Raw genomic sequence first — 22,207 nt, 5'->3', positions numbered from 1 at the left:
TTGATCAAAATACAGAAAAAAGTTATATCATGAAATGTTATTTAAAATAACAGTTTTCTATTTTAATATATTTTAAAATGTAATTCATTTCTGTGATGCAAAGCTGAATTTTTATCAGCCATTACTCCAGTCTTTAGTGTCACACAATCCTTCAGAAATCATTCTAATATGCTAATTTATTTATTTTTTTAATGTGGAAAACAGTAGTGTAAAAATACAGAAAAAAACTAATATTGTGTCACATGATCCTTCAGAAATCATTCTAATATTCTGATTTATTATCAGTGTTGAAAACTATTTAATATTATATTAATATTTTTTAAGGATTTTTTTTTTTTTGAAGAATAAAAAGTTTAAAAGAACAGCATTTATTAAAAATAACAGGAATAAATTCGATTTTAAAGTATATTGAAATAGAAAAGCACTATTTTAAATTGCAATAATATTGCACAAAATTTCTGTATTTTTAATCATATAAATGCAGCCTTGATGAGCATACCTTTGAACGGCAGTGTATATTAACTTTAGGTATTTTTCAGTCACCAAAAGCAGACAGATTTCTTGGTTAAAAAATGGACACAGACCTTGTGTCCATTGTCCATTTCAATGTATTTTTTTCTTCCTTAAATCATCAGAAAGCTTTCTAATATTATAGACCAGTAATAGTAATAAAGTATAACAAATATAGGACTAATGTTTCCATATACAATTTGGACAAGGTTGTTGACATTCTGAATAAGGTATATAATCTCCATGACCTCAATAGAATTTATTTATTTATTTGCAAAAAAGGCAGTCTTGTGAAAATCTATGTCAGTGAAGACTTAGAATAGACTGTTAGACAGACGTCACCGTTTGAGCTCTATATTCTGGATGCATCGGTACACGTGGCATGCAGACACAAGCGTGTCCTACAGGGGGCGACAGAACGAACTGCAGGGCATTATGGGGCGGAGATGGCATTCTAGTACACACACAGAGACGACGGCATAGCAAGGCTAGTACGAGACCTGTGACATACCTGCGAGCGGACATAGATATCGACTAAAAGCACACAAACAAGCAAACGTGTCCTGCAGACGGGAATCGGTCTCTCGGATTCTGGTGTCATGGCTCAAAATGATTTGATGAGCAACGCGGAGGACGTGGCGGATCAGGTGAGAGACCAGAAGGCCCTGCCAGCTAACTTACACAGTAAATCACGGAGACCACACTTATTTACTAAACAAACTCTTGCTAAGTTCAGGAAAGTCCGTGTCTGCTTGTATCGGGTCATGTTTGCTTGGCAGCAAACGAGGTTTGTTTATTAACTAACTTCTAGTCTTGTGACTGGAAGGAGTTACGTTACCAGTAATACTGTTCAGAAAAACTGTGCCAAAGCTTGCTTTGGCGTAATTTGGCTATATTATATATATTTAAGATACATAAATACATACTCTATTTTCGCGAACTCAAAATGTTTGAATAGCTGAATAGCATACAAACTTTATCCTTGAATCGTTTTCATCAGTGTCTCAAACATCTGTTCATATGATGAAGCAAGAGTGTGTGTTACTCCTATAAAGATGTCTGATAAGGAAAAGATGAGATTTTGTTGTCCATATGCAACAGGAAATTGACAGCAGGATATTAATCTAAAGCATTTCTTGTTTACGTTGCAGAATGTGCATACTTTGCACGATTGTTGGGGCTTTTGTGCATGCTGTGTTGTTTCTGATAATTTTTGGGTTAAATATTATAAATCAGCTTAATAAATATGTCATTATTTTTTAGGTGTATGATGTAGTTGTGTATTTTTGACCACTTTTGTGTTTTCAAGGCCGAAGCAAGGCCATCATATTCTCATTTTACAGCCTAATTTTCATTATAGCCATTATAGTAATTTAATTAAACCCCTGCCAATGAAATCTATCTTCTTTATTGATTTTATAAGCATAGTTTTATCACAGCAATAAGAACAATAGGAAAAAAATAGCATTTTTGGTTCATATGGCTCTCAGCAATCCTGTCTTTTTTAATATGTAACAAAGCAAATCTTGTACTCTTCGATATTCTTGTGCTGCTTGGAAACCAGTCAAATACCTTCCAGACTACGAGTAAAGTGTTGACCCACAGGCAGACATTGGCCCTGAGATCTCTTCCCATTCATTTAGTCTTGCGTGGTACTTGTTGAATGCTGATTGGCCCGTCTTAGTGCTGATGTGGATCATTTGGAGGCGGGGCTTAGAAGAGAGCAGTGTCAAAGCTCACTAGAGTACTGAGATAATTATGAAACGCTGACATGTTGACCAAATATGTTATCCTGGACCACAAAACCAGTCATAAGTTGCACAGGTATATTTGTAGCAATGGCCAACAATATAACAATATTGTATGGCTCAAAATCATAGATCTTTCTTGTATGTCAAAAATCATTAGGATATTAAGTAAAGATCAATTAATCAGTAAATGTTCTACTGTAAATATATCAAAACCTAATTTTTGATTAGTAATATGCATTGCTAAGGACTTCATTTGGACAACTTTTCAATATTTCCATATCCTAATAAACCATATATCAATGCAAAGTTTATTTATTCAGCTGTCAGGTGATGCATAAGAAAAAAGACCCTTATGACTGGTTTTGTCATCCAAGGTCACGTATATACATTTTAGTAATCAATCATACAATCTGATCATTTTCATTCTGAAATATCAAAATACTCTTGCTGTTGTCCTTCAAAAGCATGTTATTCATTCTTTTCCTACTTTCATTTAACAAGCTAGCTCATGTTACAGGTTAAGCATCAATGAGCATGTATTATCCTATTATCTTCCTGGAAGAGTGAATTGCACTTTCTTTATCCTTCCTTGTACATATCTGTTTAACACCTGTTGCGTGAGGAAGTGGAAAAGATTGATTACTAGTACACCATAATGATATTCAAAAGCTGGAGACGTAGCCCTTGTGAGTCATCGGTTGCAAATGGATGTGCTTTTGGCCACCTGTGCTCTGATGTTGACTGAAAATGTGGGGAGAAGTGAAAAGGGTAATTGGAGCTCAGGGGTTGAACATTAAGGAGTATTCATTTAAAGAGCTGCTTGAGCGCTTACGGGAAGTAATATGACATTTGTGGGAAGTAAATGGATTTTTTAGTTTTTTTGCTGTTTATTTCCTTTTTTTTTTTCATCTTGTTTGTGGTCTGTAAGAAGCTATTAAAATAGTTTTCTAAAAGCATAAATCTGTGCTAGACTATAAAAAATGTCCTTTCTTTTTATGTCGACTTGAATTACTGTTCAAAATATTTTTAAATGTTTTTGAACCAAGTCTCTAATGCTCACCAAGGCTGCATTCATTTGACCAAAAGTACAGTAAAAACTGTAATACTGTGAAATATTATCACAATTTAAAATTGATTTCTAGTTCAATATATTTAAAAAAGTCATTTATTTCTGTAATGCAAAGTAGCATTTTCAGGAGCATTACTCTGGTGTTCAGTGTCAAATGATCAGAAATCATTTTAATGTTGATTTGGTGCTCTAGAAACATTTCTTAATAATATCAGCTGCATAATATTTTTGTGAGTGCAAAAATGTTTGAAATGGCATTATTTAAAATTATTACATTCATTTGTAACATTACAAATGTCTTTACAGTCACTTCAGATCAATTAAATGCATCCTTGTTAAATAAAAGTATTAATTTTTAAATAAAAAAATCAAGTTGACCCCAAATTTTTTGAGCGGTAGTGTACTACCAATCAAAAGTTTTTGAACAGTAAGATTTTATTGTTTTTTTAAAGAAGTCCCTTCTGCTCACCAAGCCTGCATTTAATTGATTTAAAGTACAGCAAAACCAGTAAAATATTGAAATATTTTTACTATTTAAATAACTGTTTTCTATTTAATTATGTTTTAAAATGTAATTTATTCCTGTGATCAAAGCTACATTTTCAGCATCATTACACCAGTCTTCAGTGTCACATGATCATTCAGAAATCATTCTAATATGCTGATTTGCTGTTCAGGAAACATTTTTATTATTTTGTAATTTGTATTATTATCAACAATATTTAAAACATTTTTTCAGGATTCTTTGAATAGTAAGATCCAAAGATCAGCATTTGTTTGAAATAAAAGGCTTTTGTAATATTATACACTCTACCATTTAAAAACTTGAAGTCAGTATATATTTTTTATTTTTATTTATTTATTGCGGGGGTACATTTTAGAAATTAATACCTTTTTTTTTTTTTTTTTAAGCAAGGATGGCTTAAATTGTTCAGAAGTGATAATAAAGAAATTTATAATGTTACAAAAGATTTCTGTTTCAGATAAATGCTGTTTTTCTACACTTTATAAGTCTACTCAGATGTTTTCAACATAATAATAATAATACATGTTTGAGCAGCAAATCAGAATATTAGAATGATTTCTTAAGGATCATGTGACTGGAGTTATGGTGCTAAAAATTCAGCTTTGAAATCACAGAAATAAATTACATTTTAAAATATATTGAAATATGTTTTAAATATCAAGATTTGACTCTTTGCTGTACTTTGGATCAAATAAATGCAGGCTTCTTAAAAAAAACACATTAAAAATCTTACTGTTCAAAAACTTTTGACTGGTAGTGTCTCTCAACAAGCTCTTTTTATGCTGACATAGTATGTGTTTTCTAATTGTAGTCTATGCACACAATTAACATAAGGCTATGCCTTTTTCATCAGTTATTATTGAAAAATCCATAAAACATTTATTATTCAATGCGGAAGTAAGCCTATGGGCAGGACTTCCGCTTTGTTAGGCACTATAGGGAAAATAATATGGTTAAGAGACAAATTAATTTGCAATATCAAGCAGCAAAACAAGCTGTTTGCATAGCTGGAAGCAGATGAGACTGGAATCCATACCCTTTTACGTTTACAAATCTCTGCACCCACTCTTATGGAAATAAAAAAGGTGGATAGACATTACGTTTATTATTTGTGTTTGCAAAGATAAGCATTACTGTTGCTGCTGCATACTTAAATTTGGGGATTTTCATAACTGTGTCTTTTTGTTCATCTCTAGTTCCTTCGAGTGACGAAGCAGTACCTGCCTCACATAGCACGTCTATGTCTGATTAGCACGTTCCTGGAGGACGGCATTCGCATGTGGTTCCAGTGGAGTGAGCAGAAAGAATATATTGAGACGACGTGGGGATGTGGCTTCTTTCTGGCCACGCTGTTTGTTTTAATCAACTTGCTCGGACAGCTGGGTAAGTTTGTTTAGCAAAAACATCTCTGGCGACTTGGAACACCTTAGGTTTTTTTTATATGTAACATTTTAATATCTGTTAAACAGGTGGTTGTATACTGATCCTGAGTAGGAATTTTGTGCAGTATGCCTGCTTTGGATTATTTGGGATCATCGCCTTACAGGTGTGAGCATTTTGTTTGTGTTCTTTAAGATTGTAATTAGATGTTATCAGTGGATGGGACTATAATTGAGTTAAACTGTTTAATTACAGTCCTGATCTTTATCTCTTCCAGACTGTTGCCTATAGCATTCTCTGGGACCCGAAGTTTTTGATGAGGTAAGTTCTGCAGGATAAGCTAGGAATGATTAGATCATCCTGTGTGTTTATGCTCTGATTTTGTCATTCTTGATTTCTCTCATCTGTGTTTCAGGAATTTGGCTCTGGGTGGAGGTCTGCTGCTGTTGCTTGCAGAGTCACGCTCTGAGGGCAGGAGTATGTTTGCTGGGGTTCCTACTATGAGAGAGAGCTCTCCTAAACAGTACATGCAGCTGGGTGGCAGAGTGCTGCTGGTGCTTATGTTTATGACGTTGCTGCACTTTGAGACAAGCTTCCTCGCGGTAAGCACATTTCCTTAACCTGATGAATGGGTGAACCACAAAGAAATCTCAAATTATACACTTTTTAATTATACAGCGTTTTAATGTTTTTCTGCTCACCATGCCTGCATTTATTTGATCCAAAATACAGCAAAAACTGTACAATTTTGAAATATTTGTACTATTTAAAATAAGCTTTTTCTATTTGAATATATTTTTAAAATGTAATTTATTCCTGTGATCAAAACATCTGACTAAAAATGTTTTAGCATCATTACTCCAGTCTTCAGAGTTACATGATCCTTCAAAAATCATTCTAATATGCTGAAACATTTTTATTATTATCAATAATATATATTTTTTCAGGATTCTTTGATAAATACTGTTGTTCTGAACGTTCTATTCATCAAAGAAACCTGAAAAATTCTGCTCAGCTGTTTTTACCATAATAATAAATGTTTTTTTGAACAGCAAATCAGAATATTAGAATGATTTCTGAAGGATCATGTGACTTGAGTTATGATGCTAAATCAGCTTTGAAATCACAGAAATAAATTGCATTTTATTCCAGCTATAACAGCTATTTTAAATAGTAAAAATATTTCAATCTTGTACTGTGTTTGCTGTACTTTGGATCAAGAAATGCAGGCTTGGTGAGTAGAAGAGACTTATTTTAAAAAACTTTTGACTGATGTTGTATCATCCAGAAATAAAAATGAGAAAAAAATATGTTGTGCATGTTGTGCATAAGAATATCCTGTTTTAGGATTCAAAATCTGTAGCATGAAGATTTTTTTTTTTTAAATTTCTGACATCATTTTCATGACAATAAAGCACCTTTAGCGCTAAGTTCTCTTTTCTGTAATTCTAGAAAATATCATTTTAATTACTGTAATGCAGTCATGAAAATTGTCTGAATAATGTTTTTTAATTAAATAATAATAATATATTAAATAATATATGTGATAAATTAAGTAAAATGTCTTGCTTTGTAGTAAAATGTTTTTTTTTTTTTTTTACTTTTTTTAGCAGGTCAAGATTATAAAATGTCACATTCAATATTTTAACTTGCTTAATTTAGCTGCATATGTAGAAACCATGTATTACTGTTTTTTTAAATGCTTTTCTTCTTTTATGAAAATAAAAAATAACGTAACAGTAATGAATGTCCATTATATATTTTGAATTAATATTGTTATTAATTATTTAATATTTTACATAATTGTTTTCTATAATAAAATTGGCAAATAATAAATTTATATAAAAAACTTAAAAAAAAAAACTTTTTGTAATATAAATATTTTTGTTTTTTTATCACTGTCTCTTTTGATTCATTCAATTTTATTTAAATTTTAATATAGAATATTAATTTCTGCCAAAAAGTCTTGCTGATCCCCTACTTTTAAATAGTGCTTTCTACTGAGTGTATATTTTGTTTATTATTTTAAAATCGAGTGCTTTCTGCATTGATGCCTTCATCATGACATCATCCATAGGATCACAAACTAATCAGGTCAATGCTTATAAAAATTATCTACTGAAATTGCAACAGAAAATGGCATTTAGAATATTACAAGAATTTGTCAATAACGCCTTTTTATATAAATATTTTTGCTTATCTTTAAACACTTTTTAGAAACGAGCTTAGATCTGGGTAAAAGACTGGGTTCAAACAGCCCTGTTTACATACGACTAAATGTGAGTCATTATGGTTTATAGTTGGCCTTTTCTGGCTTTATAAAATGTGCTCATAAACCACATCTTATGACTTGGCAGAAGGTCTAAAAGTTTATTGCACCAGGTACAGCTGTTTCTGCAGATAAGTGTTGCAGGCTTGCAATCATACAGATAATGTTGTGATTGTGTTGCTCAGGATGTGGGTTGGCGGTGGACTTTTTGTGTCAGTTGTGTCATGATGAAGCCCGAAACACGCGGTTTATGTTCAGTTTATCTATATAAATATTGCATTATAATAGAAAGGGCATTCAGACGGCTCATGGTTTGCAAACATACAAGCCAGTGTCAGAAATGAGCTTTTCAATTAAAGGCCAATGATTTACATTTGTGAGGGCAGTTTTTTTATAATTACTTTAAAGGAGAAGTTCACTTCCAGAACAAACATTTAAAGATAATTTACTCATCCCATTGTCATCCAAGATGTAGATGTCTTTCTTTCTTTAGTCGTAAAGAAATAATTTGAGGAAAACTCAAAATTCATATACTTTCTAGAGTTGAAACGATTCCTCGAGTAACTCGGTTACAAAAATTGATCGAGGCAAATTCCTCTGCCTCGAAGCCTCTTTTAATTTATTTTAAAGCTCACGTCTCGTTTTTTCGCAATGATTTTGTTTGTGTGACAATGTGCTTACGTCACCCACAAAGTGAAAGGAATCCCAAGGAAGGAGTTGAAACGAGAAAACGTCCAAGGTTTGGGATAATTTCAAATTGAAAAATAAAGAGAACGCTGTGGTGTGTGTGTCCATTGCAAGATCAAGCTAGCATACCACAGCAGCATATCGTCCGTGCTGGCTGTTCCCCGAGACAGGTAAATTCAGTGTAACTTAGCGTTAAATCAGTGTGATTGCTAGTCGAGATGAAGGCTGGTAAAAAAAAAAAAAAAAAGCTGGCCAGTGCAATTGAGTGAAAATATAATTTACTGCACGACGGATCTCCGTCTACACGCCATATGACCATTCATGCATGTACAACCATAGATATGTATAGATAGATTCCCTATTGTTAAGATGGAGGACATGCTTGGAGCGGTCAAAAGGGAATCTACTTATCCATATCTATGGCTACAGCAACGAGCATGATGTTATTGTTTACACGGTCGTCAAGGATACGCAGAGAGAATGTGGGCAGCCACGCCATCGTTTACAAAAGTCTCCGTTTTGGTCCGTTTACACTGAAATGCAACACCAGAGTTTTCAATCTAAAATGGGGTCTACACACTGATCTATATACAGATCTGGCCATTTAAAATGCGCGCGGGATGTAAAGTGGTCTCGCGTGACGCCGGTGTATTCCAAAGGAACACGGAAAATACAATGACATAGGAAAGACATGATCAGTAGGGGGCAGTCATGTAACGCACTGGACTGGAGCAGGCTGAAAACATTGCTGCAAACTAAAAGGTACGGTAACCTGGAGGGGACACCTTCGGTTCACTTATGTTTGTCGTGGCCACACAAATGAATTCGTAGGAACGTCATATTACTTTTTGTCATTGCCACGAGATATTAATTCCTGGGAATGTCATATTATGTCGTGGCCACAAGATTATTTTGTCGAGGTAACGACATCCTTATGTTTAATGCATAAACAAACCTGCGTAACCATAACCCAGGATTGTCAGAGATAGGTTTATTAATATTTTTTATTTTGAGTTAAGAAATGTTTTTATTAATTGTTATAGAAATTAATGCAATATTAAGTTATATATTAACAATAGGCAATGCTGTATGCGAATGTCTGTGCGCGATGTAGACAGCATTCAAAAGTTTATCAAGAATTTATTACATATAAGTACTTCAAATTAAATAGCCCTGCAAGAAACATTTTATGCATCCTTAAGTCTTATCCATTAATTGATCCTTTTTTCTGTAATAAATGTATTATTCGTTTATATTCAGTATGTCCCCCTTAATTTCGATCTCTTAACATTCCGAATCTAAATGATAAATGCTGACATGCCATGAAAGCTTTGATTATACTATATGGCATATATTCATTTTTAGTCTAATTATAACCTATATAGTGTTTCATTGTCGAGTGAATCATTCACGTTCCATTTGTAAATCGTATGGTCACACACGGGCATTAATACAATCATAAAGTCAAAACTTTATTGGCATAATTGTAGTTCACAATATTTGCTAAATATATGCCAAATAGCATATATAAAGTTATTAAGGTTAAGCGATTCACAATAAAGAAAAAAGTAGATAGCTCTAAATCACTTATTATTTATTCTTATTATAGGTTATTATTATTTCAATACCTGGTTAGGGCTATTTATTTTTAACGCCTGACAATTATGCCAATTTCGTTTTGACTTTTTGATTGTATTTATCCCCGTGTGTGACGATACATGATGTTTTCATTTACAAATGAAACTACGTGAATGATTCATTTCTCAGTAAAACAGTTTAATATTTATATAGTCTAGTCTGTTAATTAGACTAAACAAAATAAAATATGTTCAATTCATATTTTATATGTTCAATTCTTTAGTTAAGAGAAGGAATGTAGGCCTATTTTACTGTGTGACGATAAATTATTTCCAAATGAAACTACGTGAATGATTCACTCTTCAGTTATTTGTCTATTAGTTAGACTTAATAAAATACAATATATGTTAAATTTAACCTTTAAACTGCATTCCAGTAAAAACCCCAGTCATAGCACCTTTACAGTATCATTTACATTCAGAATGTTATGTAACGAGATCAAAATGAAGGAAAAATAACGAATACAAACGAATAATACAAATATAATGGGAAAAAAAGAAGGTCAGTCAATGGACAAGATTGTGGGATGCATGAAATGTTTCTTGCAGGGCTATTTAATTTGAAGTAGGCCAACATGTAATACATGTAAACACTTGTGAAAGCTGTCTACATTGCGCACAGACAGCATTAGCATATACAGCATCACCTGTATAATAATTTAATATTGTATTAATTTCTATAACAATTAATATAGGCAAACAATTTCTTAACTCAAAACGAAATATCTCAAATAATTCTGGGTTACTAATGTCACGCAGGTTGGTTTATTCATTAAACTCGTGGCCACGAGAAATGCATGTTGAGCAAAAATACATTTCACGAAAATAATATAAAGATTACAAAACAAAGAAAACAAATGGAATGAGGGATATGCTTTAAAGTTCACGTAAAAGCCAAATATTAAGCGGCATCCTTCATGTTTTCTTTAATCAGCAAATACTTAACATTTTTGAATTATATTCACCTTCTGTTTTTATGACAATAAATTTTGAATTTTTAATTCTTATTTTTTTTTTTTAGAAAAACGTCCGAACACCGGTCTCAAAAGTAGAAGCGAAAGTCTTGTTTCCACCAGCGCGGAATTTTTTTTTATTCACCGTAATTGATGGATGTCTAAAACAAAAATAAGGAGAATCCTAAAACATATATATTTCTTAAAAAAATAACATCCGAACTTCATACACAACAATACGGCAATGACTTTACAACAGGACAAATTGTTTTATTTTAATTTAATTTTTTAGCTTGTACACCAATGGATTTCTGATGTCCGGATATTTCAGACTGCATCTCCACAGCTTAATCACTTTAGTATTAAACATACGGGTCAGGAGGCGGGTCGGGTACAATATTTATTTTTTTTATTCTGCGGTCCGAGTTGCGGGTGGGTTATTTGAAAACGGTCGGGTTCGGGTTGTTTATCCACTGACCCGCGTGTCAGGTTGGACACTAATGTTTTGAAAAAAGTGGAGCGTGTGAGGAAAGCTTTCCCCTTCTCCCTGGCATGCATTTGAATGCTGAATTCGAAATGCAACTGAATGCAGTCGGAATCCGCCCCCAGCACCCCCAAAATAGTCTCCAAATGTTGATTACAACAAGGCAACAGACAGCATTCAACACCCCACCCCACCCCCACTCTGCCATTCATAAACATTTCGCTCTTTATACTGCATGCCGCTTAACTCTGATGCCTCATTAACGGCTACTTTTCAGAAAACTGAGAAAAAAAAAAAAAAAATACACTTCCCTTTGGTTTCCCAGAACAGACTTAAGCCTAGTTCCAGGCTAAAATGATGTAAATCGGAGCTGTTTAAAGATAATAAAAAAAAAAAAAAAAAAAAAAAAAAACTTTTACTGATCGTTGGTCGGAGATTCAACCCGCAGTTCGTGACTGGAAGCTGTTAAGAGACAGACTTAATGAACTTCTCCGAAATAGAAGAACTACTTTTCCACTTAAAAAAAAAAGAAAAAGAAAAAAAGGTGGAAAAAAATTGCATAACTCACTGGAGCACTTTTCAGAATCAGAATCAGAATCAGAATGAGCTTTATTGCCAGGTATGTTTGCACATACTAGGAATTTGTTTTTGTGACAGAGCTCCACAGTGCTACAGAATGACAGTGACAAGACGATACATATTATAAAAATAACAATATAGAGGTATACAAGACAGACAATGTGCAAAAATAGCAAAGACATTTGAATAGAAGTAAGTATGTGCTTTAAATAAATAACGGAAAAATGAATAAAGAATGTATAGTGTTGTATGTTGCACGATCAAGTGTTCATGAGATGGATTGCCTGAGGAAAGAAACTGTTTCGGTGTCTGGTCGATTTGATACTTAACAATTGTTGTATTCGTTGTCAGTCATATAGGCTAAGCTTTATTGTTTTGAAAAGTGAGCCTTCTGTTTATTTGTCTAAATTATTTTCTATATTAGGATATAATACTAGGCTATAGTATTTATGGACATTAGGCCAAATCTACATGGGTTTCTTCCCTTTCACTTCAATTAGTTTTTAAGAAAAAAGAAAAAAAAAACTGCATGGGCAGTGCGTCATAATAATGTACGGCATCAAAATGTAAGAACAAATCTAAAGACAACAATAATAATAATAATAATAATAATAATAATAATAATAATAATAACAATAATAATAATAAAATTAATTATTAACACTCCTAAAAGTACAGTATAGTGCTCAGATACACTTACGGTAGGTGACCTAACCCTAGTTGTTACTTTGTTTCAACTTTTCAATTATTTCATTAATTAACTAATAAACAAATGCCTTTCCGATATGATATAAGTGAAAAGGGAGACGATTTCGAAAATGATTTCACCAAAAGGCGGATGCGAACTCGGGTCTCCCGCGTCAAAAACGATATGTTACTCGTATTATCACTTACGCCACTGAAAATGTTGCAGTCCAGCCGTCTTTTGTAATATTTGTAAATATGGAGTATATGCATTGTGTAAAAACATTAAATAAAAGGCACCAGACTACAGAAAATGGCATATACTAAAGTATTTATTTTTCTGGGGGAGGACCCACCCAGATTTATTTTGCTTCCGACGCCCATGCTTGATGATGAAGTATAGTCTACAGGATATAACAATGAAGTGCTTTTCCAATCCCGATTCCACAAGGTTTTATTCCGCATCCACCCGCTCCCGCTATATTAACTATATTATTCGCCCGCTGCCCGCTTAGAATAAATTTCTAAGCACCAAAATCGCAAAAACAAATCAAAATAATAATAGTAATAATACTAATAAATAAATTAATTAATTTTTAACTCTATAAAAACTGTAGTTTATATTTATCCTCTCCATTTCTATTCCTCTCTACTCAAATTAATTGTCAGTGTATCTAAAATTGTGTATCTTAGAAAAAGAAAAAGAGGAACTACCTCTTAAACATGCATATCTTAATTTGATGTTGCTTTAAAACGCTGAAATATATAATGTATTTTATTCTGAAGGTGAAAGTGGTCCAGTTATTTAACTGCCTGCGGCGCCGTCAGGATCACGTTTTTTCCCCTTTTAATTAAGAGGATACAGCTTACAATACTCGTTCAAGAGTAAGGGATTGCTCAAAACTATGCTATTTTACATATTTCTGTTATTTGTGTACAATCACAACGAAAAAACAGATGTGTATGCTATTTGTAAAAAAAAAAAAATGTAAACAAGATGCTGGTTCAAGTGCGCGTCACAGAAATTGCCTACAATTCTGCATATAGGCTTGCTACTTATTAATTTTATTTTATTTCGTTTTGTTAAATTATTATTCATTAAGAAATTTATATTTCGCATATGGGCATTTTTTTTATTTTACATACAGCTTTTTTGGGTTTTCTCTGTGCATAAGATCTGCGCGTGATGTTCTGATGTTTATGCTGCTTTTTGCTTGTGTACAATTAACCCCTCAAAACGAATTTAACTGTTATTAATGTGTCACAGCCACGTTTCAATTTAAATGTAATTTAACACAATCTGGTCGTTAATAATAACTAAACGCGTCGGTTGTCGTTTGGAAAAAAAAAACAGAAATTAACATTTCTATTTTCAATGCAGTCTAATAAAAGTTCAACAGGAAAAAAATAAAAGAAAATAATAATAAAACTGCTCCTGCTTATGAATAAATTTTTGCTTGATGATGAAGTATCTAAATAGTCTATAGGATATAACAAAGTGCTTTTCCAGTCCCGCTTCCACGAGGTTTTATTCCGCATCCACCCGCTCCGCGCTATATTAACTATATTATTCGCCCGCGGCCCGCTTAGAATAAATTTCTAAGCACCAAAATCGCAAAAATACTGTAGTTTATATTTATCCTTCCCATTTCTATCTGTCTCTACTCAAATTAATTGTCAGTGTATCTAAAATTGTGTATCTTAGAAAAAGAAAAAGACGAACTACCTCTTAAACATGCATATCTTAATTTGATGTTGCTTTAAAACGCTGAAATATATAATGTATTTTATTCTGAAGGTGAAAGTTGTCGAGTAATTTAACTGCCTGCGGCGCCGTCAGGATCACTTGATTTTTTTTCCCTTAATAAAGTGGATACAGCTTACAATACTCGTTCAAGAGTACGGCATTGCTTAAAACTATGATATTTTACATATTTCTGTTATTTGTGTACAATCACAATAAAAATTAAATAAAATTTTAAAAAAAAACGTGTAGGCTATTTGTAAAAAAAAAATGGAAACAAGTTGCTGGTTTACGGGTGCATCACAGAAATTGCCTAAAATTCTGCATATAGGCTTGCTACTTATTAATTTGTTAAATTATTATTCATTCAGAAAAGAAAAACATATATTTCTTATGTGGGCCTATTTTATTTATTATTATATATAGGTTTATTGGGTTTTTCTCTGTGCATAAGCTCTGCGCGTGAGGTTCTGATGTTTATGCTGCTTCTTGCTTGTGTATAATTAATCCCTGAAAACGAATTTAGCGGTTTACGTCAGTTGTCGGTTGGAGAAATAAAATAACCGAAATTAACATTTCTGTTTCCGATGCAGTCTAATAAATGTTCGTCAGGAAAACAAAGAAAGAAAACAAAATAACAATACAACTGCACCTGCTTATGAATAGGCTATCTTTTTGCTATTGGTTTGAACCATAATTTCAGGAAAGAGGAATCATTGAACTATTGTACTGGTATTTGTGACCAACGCCCCCTAGAGCTGGCCATGGTGTTTGGCTACAGAATGTTGTTCCTTGCGCCACCTGGTGGATATTATATGAAGTGCAACAACGTTGTAAAAAAATCTAAAAAAGCCGCTGCGGCAGGACGCGTGCCCACGCGTGCCGAATTGCAGGCTGCCGCGTGAAAATAGACGCATTTTTAATGGCCAGATCTGTAGATCAGTGGGTCTACAGCGTTTTCAAAAGTCTCAGTTTTCGAGGGTTGAAATCGACGGAGTAGTGTAAACGATATGCGCAACATTAACCATAGCAAAAGTTATAAGTTTTAAAACTTATAGTTTTAATGGCTTAAAGCACTCCGAGTGAAACCATGCATGGTCTTATGTTTTGCCTCCTAAATGCCACAAAGCATTCCAAGAAGAAGACAGTAAAGGCTTATGTTATGCCTGAGCTGTAGATTTTGAAACTTTTAGTTCTGAAAGTTAAGTTGCAAGACTTAAAGGCAGTGTTTTTGTATTACTATTAATAATTTATTTTATTGTATGCCTTAGTTTTGATAATGAAAAAAATGCTTTATTTTAAACCCCATCAACTTTGTTATTGTTCACAGTACAAGCACAGACAGTAAAAAAGGGTAATAACTAAATGCTTGTTTTTGATGGAAAATATTGTTGCATACTATGCATTTAAAAAATAAATAAAAATGTAGATTTTAAGAAACCTTTCTTATTTTCTCTTGTATATTTAATATTGCTCTTTAATTAAGTAAAAATATGTTTTATCCGATTACTCGATTAATCGATGGAATTTTCGGCAGAATACTCGGTTACTAAAATATTCGATAGCTACAGCCCTAATACTTTCTAACCTCAAACGGTCGTCTAGTCTTGCTCTGCCTGTTTTTTCCAGTTTAAGACAGTTAGGGTACGTCGAAAAACTCTTATCTCATTCTTTCCCTCAACTTTAAAATCGTCCTACATTGCTGTTTTATCTTTTTTGTTAAGGGTGTTTGATGTTCTTTGCGTGTTCACTTTGCAAACACATTTTTGAAGTTGAGAGAGAAAATTAGTTTGGAGTTTTTTTGACATGCCCTAACTGTCTTGAACCCAGAAAAAAATGAGTTCAAGCAGAGCAAGACAAGACAAACGTTTGAGGTTAAAAAAAATATAATTAATTGTAATTTTTCGCTAGATAAGATAAGATCCTGAGGTTTACAACTAGGGCTGGGCGATATGGCAAAAATGTAATCTCGATAATTTTTTCCCATATTGAACCATAACGATATATATTTCGATATAAGCTGTTGATGTTGAGATTTAAAATAGTATCCCAACAATGACTGAAGCCACAAAAATTAAAGGGTTCATTAAATTTCATTTTAAAGTATAGTTTATTAACAAAAACAGATTACAGATTTGGCCTTAAAAATTAAAACAACTTACTAAGATAAATTTAAAAAAAATAAAAGTTGTGACAGAGTATGGTAAATGAGAGTAAATGTACAAAATGTAAACATAAAATTATTGTAAAAACATAATTTGTAACATTTATTCATTATTAACTCAATTGTTTATTTTCTCTATTATAGGTTCAGCTATTTAAATTAGAGGCAACCACTGCATTTTGAAACAATATACAGTATAAATAACAAATTATGAGACAGTTCTTTCTTAATCGTATTAAGTGCAGACAATTCAGCCATAATCAAAGTAGGCTACTCTCTAAATATTCAAAGTGCAAATAGAGACCGAATATTTCAAGCATGATACAGAGCTGTAGACATACACAATCTATTTTAGCCTACATACTAATAACAGCCTAGATATGTCATGTAGCCTAATTTGCGTGCATTGGGGAGTCTCTCTAAACAAGGGGGATCAAAATTGCTTTTGAATGTGCGTGCATGTTTTGCTTTCAGTTTTAACAATCGCGCCAAACTCTGAGCTGAGAGTCACTTTTCAGATAGCCTAACCACTTATATAACGGAATTCGTGCTACCTTTTTTGTCGACAATTTCAACATCTTTGGATAATAGCTCGAGGTTAGATTCAGTTTCATCGCTGCTTCCACTCTTTTTTTTTTTTTTGTCGTCCTGGTGTTAAGTTTGCTTCGCAAAGTGCGGTAGGAAATGAACTTTGTACTTTGACGTGCACACGCACGCTGCACGCTGATTGACTGTTGTCGCATATTTCTACTGTGTGATTGGCTCTTAGATTAATCCATATCGAGCAAAAAAATGTCTAGAGCTTATCATCGTTATTAACATAAATTTTATCGCAATTCGATGTTATATCGTTTATGGGCCCAGCCCCATTTACAACCTCATTTGGGATCATTTGAAGCCGCATTTAAACTGCTTTTTGGAAGTTCGAACTCGGGGCACCATAGAAGTCCACTATATGGAGAAAAATCCTGAAAAGTTTTCCTCTAAGAACATAATTTCTTTACTATAATATACATTATCTGTAAATTTTTGTTCTGAAAGTGAACTTCTCCTTTAATATTGTTAAAGCCATTTAATCTCGTTAATGTCAAATACTTAAATTTACCCGATTACTTTAATCAATACTTTAAACTGTCGTCAGTAACAATAGCCTGATATCTAAATTATACTTGTTAAAAACAGGAGCTCATAGGGCTGCAATATTATGACAAAATCCTTATTGTAGATTATTGCTCTTTACAGTTGCTTTTGTTTTGTTGTTTTGTGACCAGTGCATTAGTTCAACAGAAACGTGTTTGATTTGGTTATAAGACTCAACGCTGCACAAAAAGTGTGTAAAAGTCTGATGCAGAGTGAATCTAAATTGACTCTTTTCATTAATTTTCAAATTTCATTTTAATCGCGACAGCCGTGATACATTGCTTAATTTTTTTTACCCCTTTGTCTTAAATATATGGGCTTTTTTCCTGTTAAGCTCGCATTAAATTCTGACCCTGATACAAGCTATAAAGGCAAGCACTTATGCCAAACACTGTGGCAGTCTCTTCTGATAAGAGTTATGGATAGCAAGGACAAAATGTTAAAATCATTTGATTGGAAGTTGTTAGAATGGGAAAATACATACTTAGACTTATAAACCTTTAAAAGGCAGGAAAGAAATGCTTTGCATATCTTTTTTTGTTGTTGACATTTGCCGTTTTTTTTCATTAATTCATCACCAATGCCATATGTGACCCTGGACCACAAAACCAGCCATAAGGTTAAATTTTACAAAACTGAGATGTATACATCATATGAAAGCTCAATAAATAAGCTTTCTATTGATATATGGTTTGTTAGGGTAGGACAATATTTGGCCGAGATACATCTATTTGAAAATCTGAAATCTAAGGGTGCAAAAAATCAAAATACTGAGAAAATCACCTTTAAAGTTGTCCAAATTAAGTTCTTAGCAATGCATATTACTAATCAAAAATTACATTTTGATAGGTTTACAGTAGGAATTTTACAAAGAATCTTCATGGAACATGATCTTTACTTAATTTCCTAATGATTTTTGACATAAAAGAAAAATCAATAATTTTGACCCATACAATGTATTTTTGCTATTGCTACAAATATACCCCAGCGACTTAAGACTGGTTTTGTGGTCCAGGGTCACATATTTATTTAATCAAAAATACAATAAAATCAGCAATATTGTATAAATGTTTAAAAGAACAGCATTTATTTGTAATAGAAGTCTTTTGTAACATTAGGAATGTCTTTACATTTGATCAATTTAATGCATCCTTGCTGAAGAAAAGTATTCATTTCTTTAAAAAAAAAAAGATTAATTCCAAAATTTTGAAAGTATGATATTTTAAGAGTTCATTTGCAAAAACAAATTTTAACAATAAAAAAAATCGTGTTTTTTTTCATTGTGCATTTCAGTTAATCTCAAACTGCAGTTGGGTTATTTAAGTAAAAATAACTAAAAAATACAGCTAACACAAAAAAAAATGTGATTTTTAAAAATTAAAAATGTATCTGTTATCTGTTTTTGCAAATAAACTGTTTATTTGGAAACCAGACATAGTTGGGTTATTCTGATTAAGTAAAAATAACTAAAAAAATATAGCTAACTAACAATAAAAACATGATTACATAAAAAAATGTGATTTTTAAAAATTTAAAATGTATCTGTTATCTGTCTTTGCAAAAACTCTTTATTTGGAAACCAGCATTGATAATTTGCTGTATTGTTTAGCCTATCCAATTCACAGCAATAATAATAATTTTAGTGTTTAAATTAATGATGTTTAATTTGAAATATGGGTTCAAAAAACAGACATTGAAGATGTCTTCTCCATTTGTAATCAGCGATTTCACCACTAGAGGGCAGACATGACCAAGTTTTTTTGTTAGTGGTGTTAATTCCTGCTTCCTGTGTCACAGTTTCACATTAGTCGCATGTCTCACTGACTTCCTTTTTCTTTGCCTTTAGATCTTGCAGAACCTGGTGGGCACAGCTCTCATTGTCCTAGTGGCGATCGGTTTCAAGACTAAACTAGCCGCCCTCACCCTGGTCGTCTGGCTGCTGGCTATCAACGTGTACTTCAACGCTTTCTGGACCATACCAGGCTACAAGCCCATGCACGACTTCCTCAAGTACGACTTCTTCCAGACCACATCAGTGATCGGAGGCCTTCTGCTAGTAGTAGCGCTAGGTCCAGGTGGAGTGTCCATGGACGAGAAGAAGAAAGAGTGGTGAGACAGGACTGAACTCAAACGGCTCACTCGCTCACTCTGTAGTTTGCCCTTTGGCAGCAGCTTTCACGCAAAGCAGGTACACTACTTAGGGAGGAACGAGCCAATTGAGACGTGGCCTCACAAACACCCCAGGACCAACAGAACGACCCGTTCTCCACATCTCATGCACTGTCTGTGTGTTTCATCTTGCGTGCTTACTGAGTTATTTCTACCAGCACTTTTAGACATATTAGTTTATCATATTTATTTTCTAAGGTTCGGGTCCGATTCTGTTATTTAAGAACCCCCTTGAAAATCTGAAACATCTGTGTTATAAAAGCTGCGACCATGTTGAACGAATAACAAATTATTTTCCATTGTCATTTTTCTCTGCCTTTTTATTTTGGTGCCAACTGCAAGTCAGCAAACCAAAGACATATCCTTCAGATATATTTACGTTATTCTCCTTTTAAGTTCATTTAAGCCATTTAATCGATCACAAAATGAATTTGAAGTATAATGCAAAGTCAAAATCATTGAAAATGTTTTTTTTGTTTTTTTTTCTTTTAATTGGTCGGTCAGTCGTGTTCCATGTGCTGTCACTGGGCTGGACCTCCACTAATATTGTTGCTGTGTTAAAAAACTATTGCACACTGGTTGTTTTAAATGTGTTGAGCTCTCCCCGTCAACAAGCCAAACAGGTCACAGAAGATTTTGCAAAAAAAGGCATATTATTCATGATTTTTTTTTCTACCGTTTCGAAGTAGTTTAACGGCCATTTTGAACAGCGTTTCATTCCATTCTAAAGATTCATTGGCATCTCATGTCCGTGTAAGAAGCTGTTAGTTAGCGTGTTCGCTGTCTGTCGTCAGGTCACTTTAAAGTTTACAAAAAGTGAGTTATAGTGTTTCTCGAAACAAGCAGAGAGTGAGATGATCATATTGAAACCCTGGGGTTTGTCAGACTCGGTGTTTATCCTCTTTGTACAAAAAAGAAATGACAGAAAAATATTGGTTTTCTAAGTGTTTTAAATATTTGTTTTGACATATAAAGGGAAAAGAAAAAATGTCGTTGGTTGTTTAATTTTTCTTTTTTAATCTTTATAGGTTTCTTTTTTTTAAGTAATCAACAATAAAACTCTAGTGATATTCAAACAAACCTTTTGGTCTACATGACATGAAAACAGATGAATGGTCGGTTGTCTGAAGATAAACAGAAATAATGTTTGAGCTGTAATATTCAAAAAAGTGGTCACCATGTCAATGTCTCCTAAACCTTCTCAAACATTTAGCACATAAAATGTGACCCTGGACCACAAAAACAGTCGTAAGAAGCACAGGTATATTTGTAGCAATAGCCAAAAGTACAGTGTATGGGTCAAAATTATAGATTTTTCTTATGCCAAAAATCATTGAAATATTAAGTAAAGATCATGTTCCATTAACATATTTAGTAAATTTCCTACCGTAAAATTGGTCATTTGCATTGCTAAAAACTTCATTTGGACAACTTTAAAGGAGACTTTCTCAATATTTAGATTTTTTTTTTTTTTGCACCCTCAGATTCTAGATTTTCAAATGGTTGTATCTCAGCCAAATATTGTCCTAACAAACCATACATCAATAAAAGCTTATTTATTCAGCTTTCAGAAAATTTGCCAGACCTTTATGACTGATTTTGTTGTCCAGGGTCACAAATGTGAAGAGGTTTGATTTTGTGTAGGCCTAATCTTTACAGATTCATTAGCCAACATTGCTTGAAACAATGTTTGATATAGTAATAATGTACTAAATTTATAATTATATTTTCAAATATATAGACATTTTTTTTAAAAGATTTAAAAAAAAAAATGGTTTTGTGTGTCTGCAGATTTCTCCTGCAAAAAAACCCAAAAGCAAAAATGTAAAAAAAGTAAAGCTTCCTCATATTTGCATTATAGTTTTTTTTTTTTTATCTTCTTGTATAATTGTTAACCAACAGAACACTAATTAGCTGTTCCTTCTAGACAATGATTTGATGTTTTCGTTAAAATTTATGTGAGAAAGTCTTGCAGACCACCAGAAAAACCTTACAGGATCACCACAGGACTTCCATTCTATCCCAGGATCTTAAATGGTTTGTGATCGGCTGCAGTGCATAAAGGTGCTTTTATTCATGTTCACACAATAATGTTGCTTTTGTTTGTATGTTGAGAGAGAGGTGAAATAACTACAACCTTTTCATTTTAAGACATTTTTAATGTAAAGCAACAATTACATTGTGGTTTTCGGCAGTTACCAATGTTCATTTTGTAAGATCTATATATATACACACACACTACCAGTCAAAAGTTTTGAACAGTAAGATTTTTTTGTTTTCTAAAGAAGTCTCTTCTGTTCATCAAGCCTGCATTTATTTGATTCAAAGTACAGCAAAAACAGTAAATTTTTAAAGAATATTTGTACTGTTTAAAATAACTGTATTAAATGTTAATATATATTTTTAAATGTCATTTATTCCTGATTTCAAAGCTGATTTTTTTAGCATCATTACTCAAATT

The 22,207-nt window shown here is 32.8% G+C and overlaps 1 protein-coding gene across 1 annotated transcript; it reads left to right on the top strand.

The window, feature by feature from the left end:
- Nucleotides 1–933: 933 nt before the first annotated feature.
- Nucleotides 934–20,826, top strand: surf4l (surfeit 4, like). The gene is made up of 6 exons (XM_073840408.1): nucleotides 934–1,157; nucleotides 5,053–5,239; nucleotides 5,326–5,402; nucleotides 5,514–5,557; nucleotides 5,652–5,838; nucleotides 19,424–20,826. Exons 1-6 carry the CDS (start codon nucleotides 1,110–1,112, stop codon nucleotides 19,688–19,690), a joined length of 810 nt encoding a protein of 269 aa, XP_073696509.1. The 5' UTR covers nucleotides 934–1,109; the 3' UTR covers nucleotides 19,691–20,826.
- Nucleotides 20,827–22,207: the final 1,381 nt, after the last annotated feature.

This window comes from Garra rufa, chromosome 5 (genome assembly GCF_049309525.1).
Source record: "Garra rufa chromosome 5, GarRuf1.0, whole genome shotgun sequence".
NCBI lineage: Eukaryota > Metazoa > Chordata > Actinopteri > Cypriniformes > Cyprinidae > Garra > Garra rufa.
This window is presented reverse-complemented; position numbering and strand designations above follow the sequence as displayed.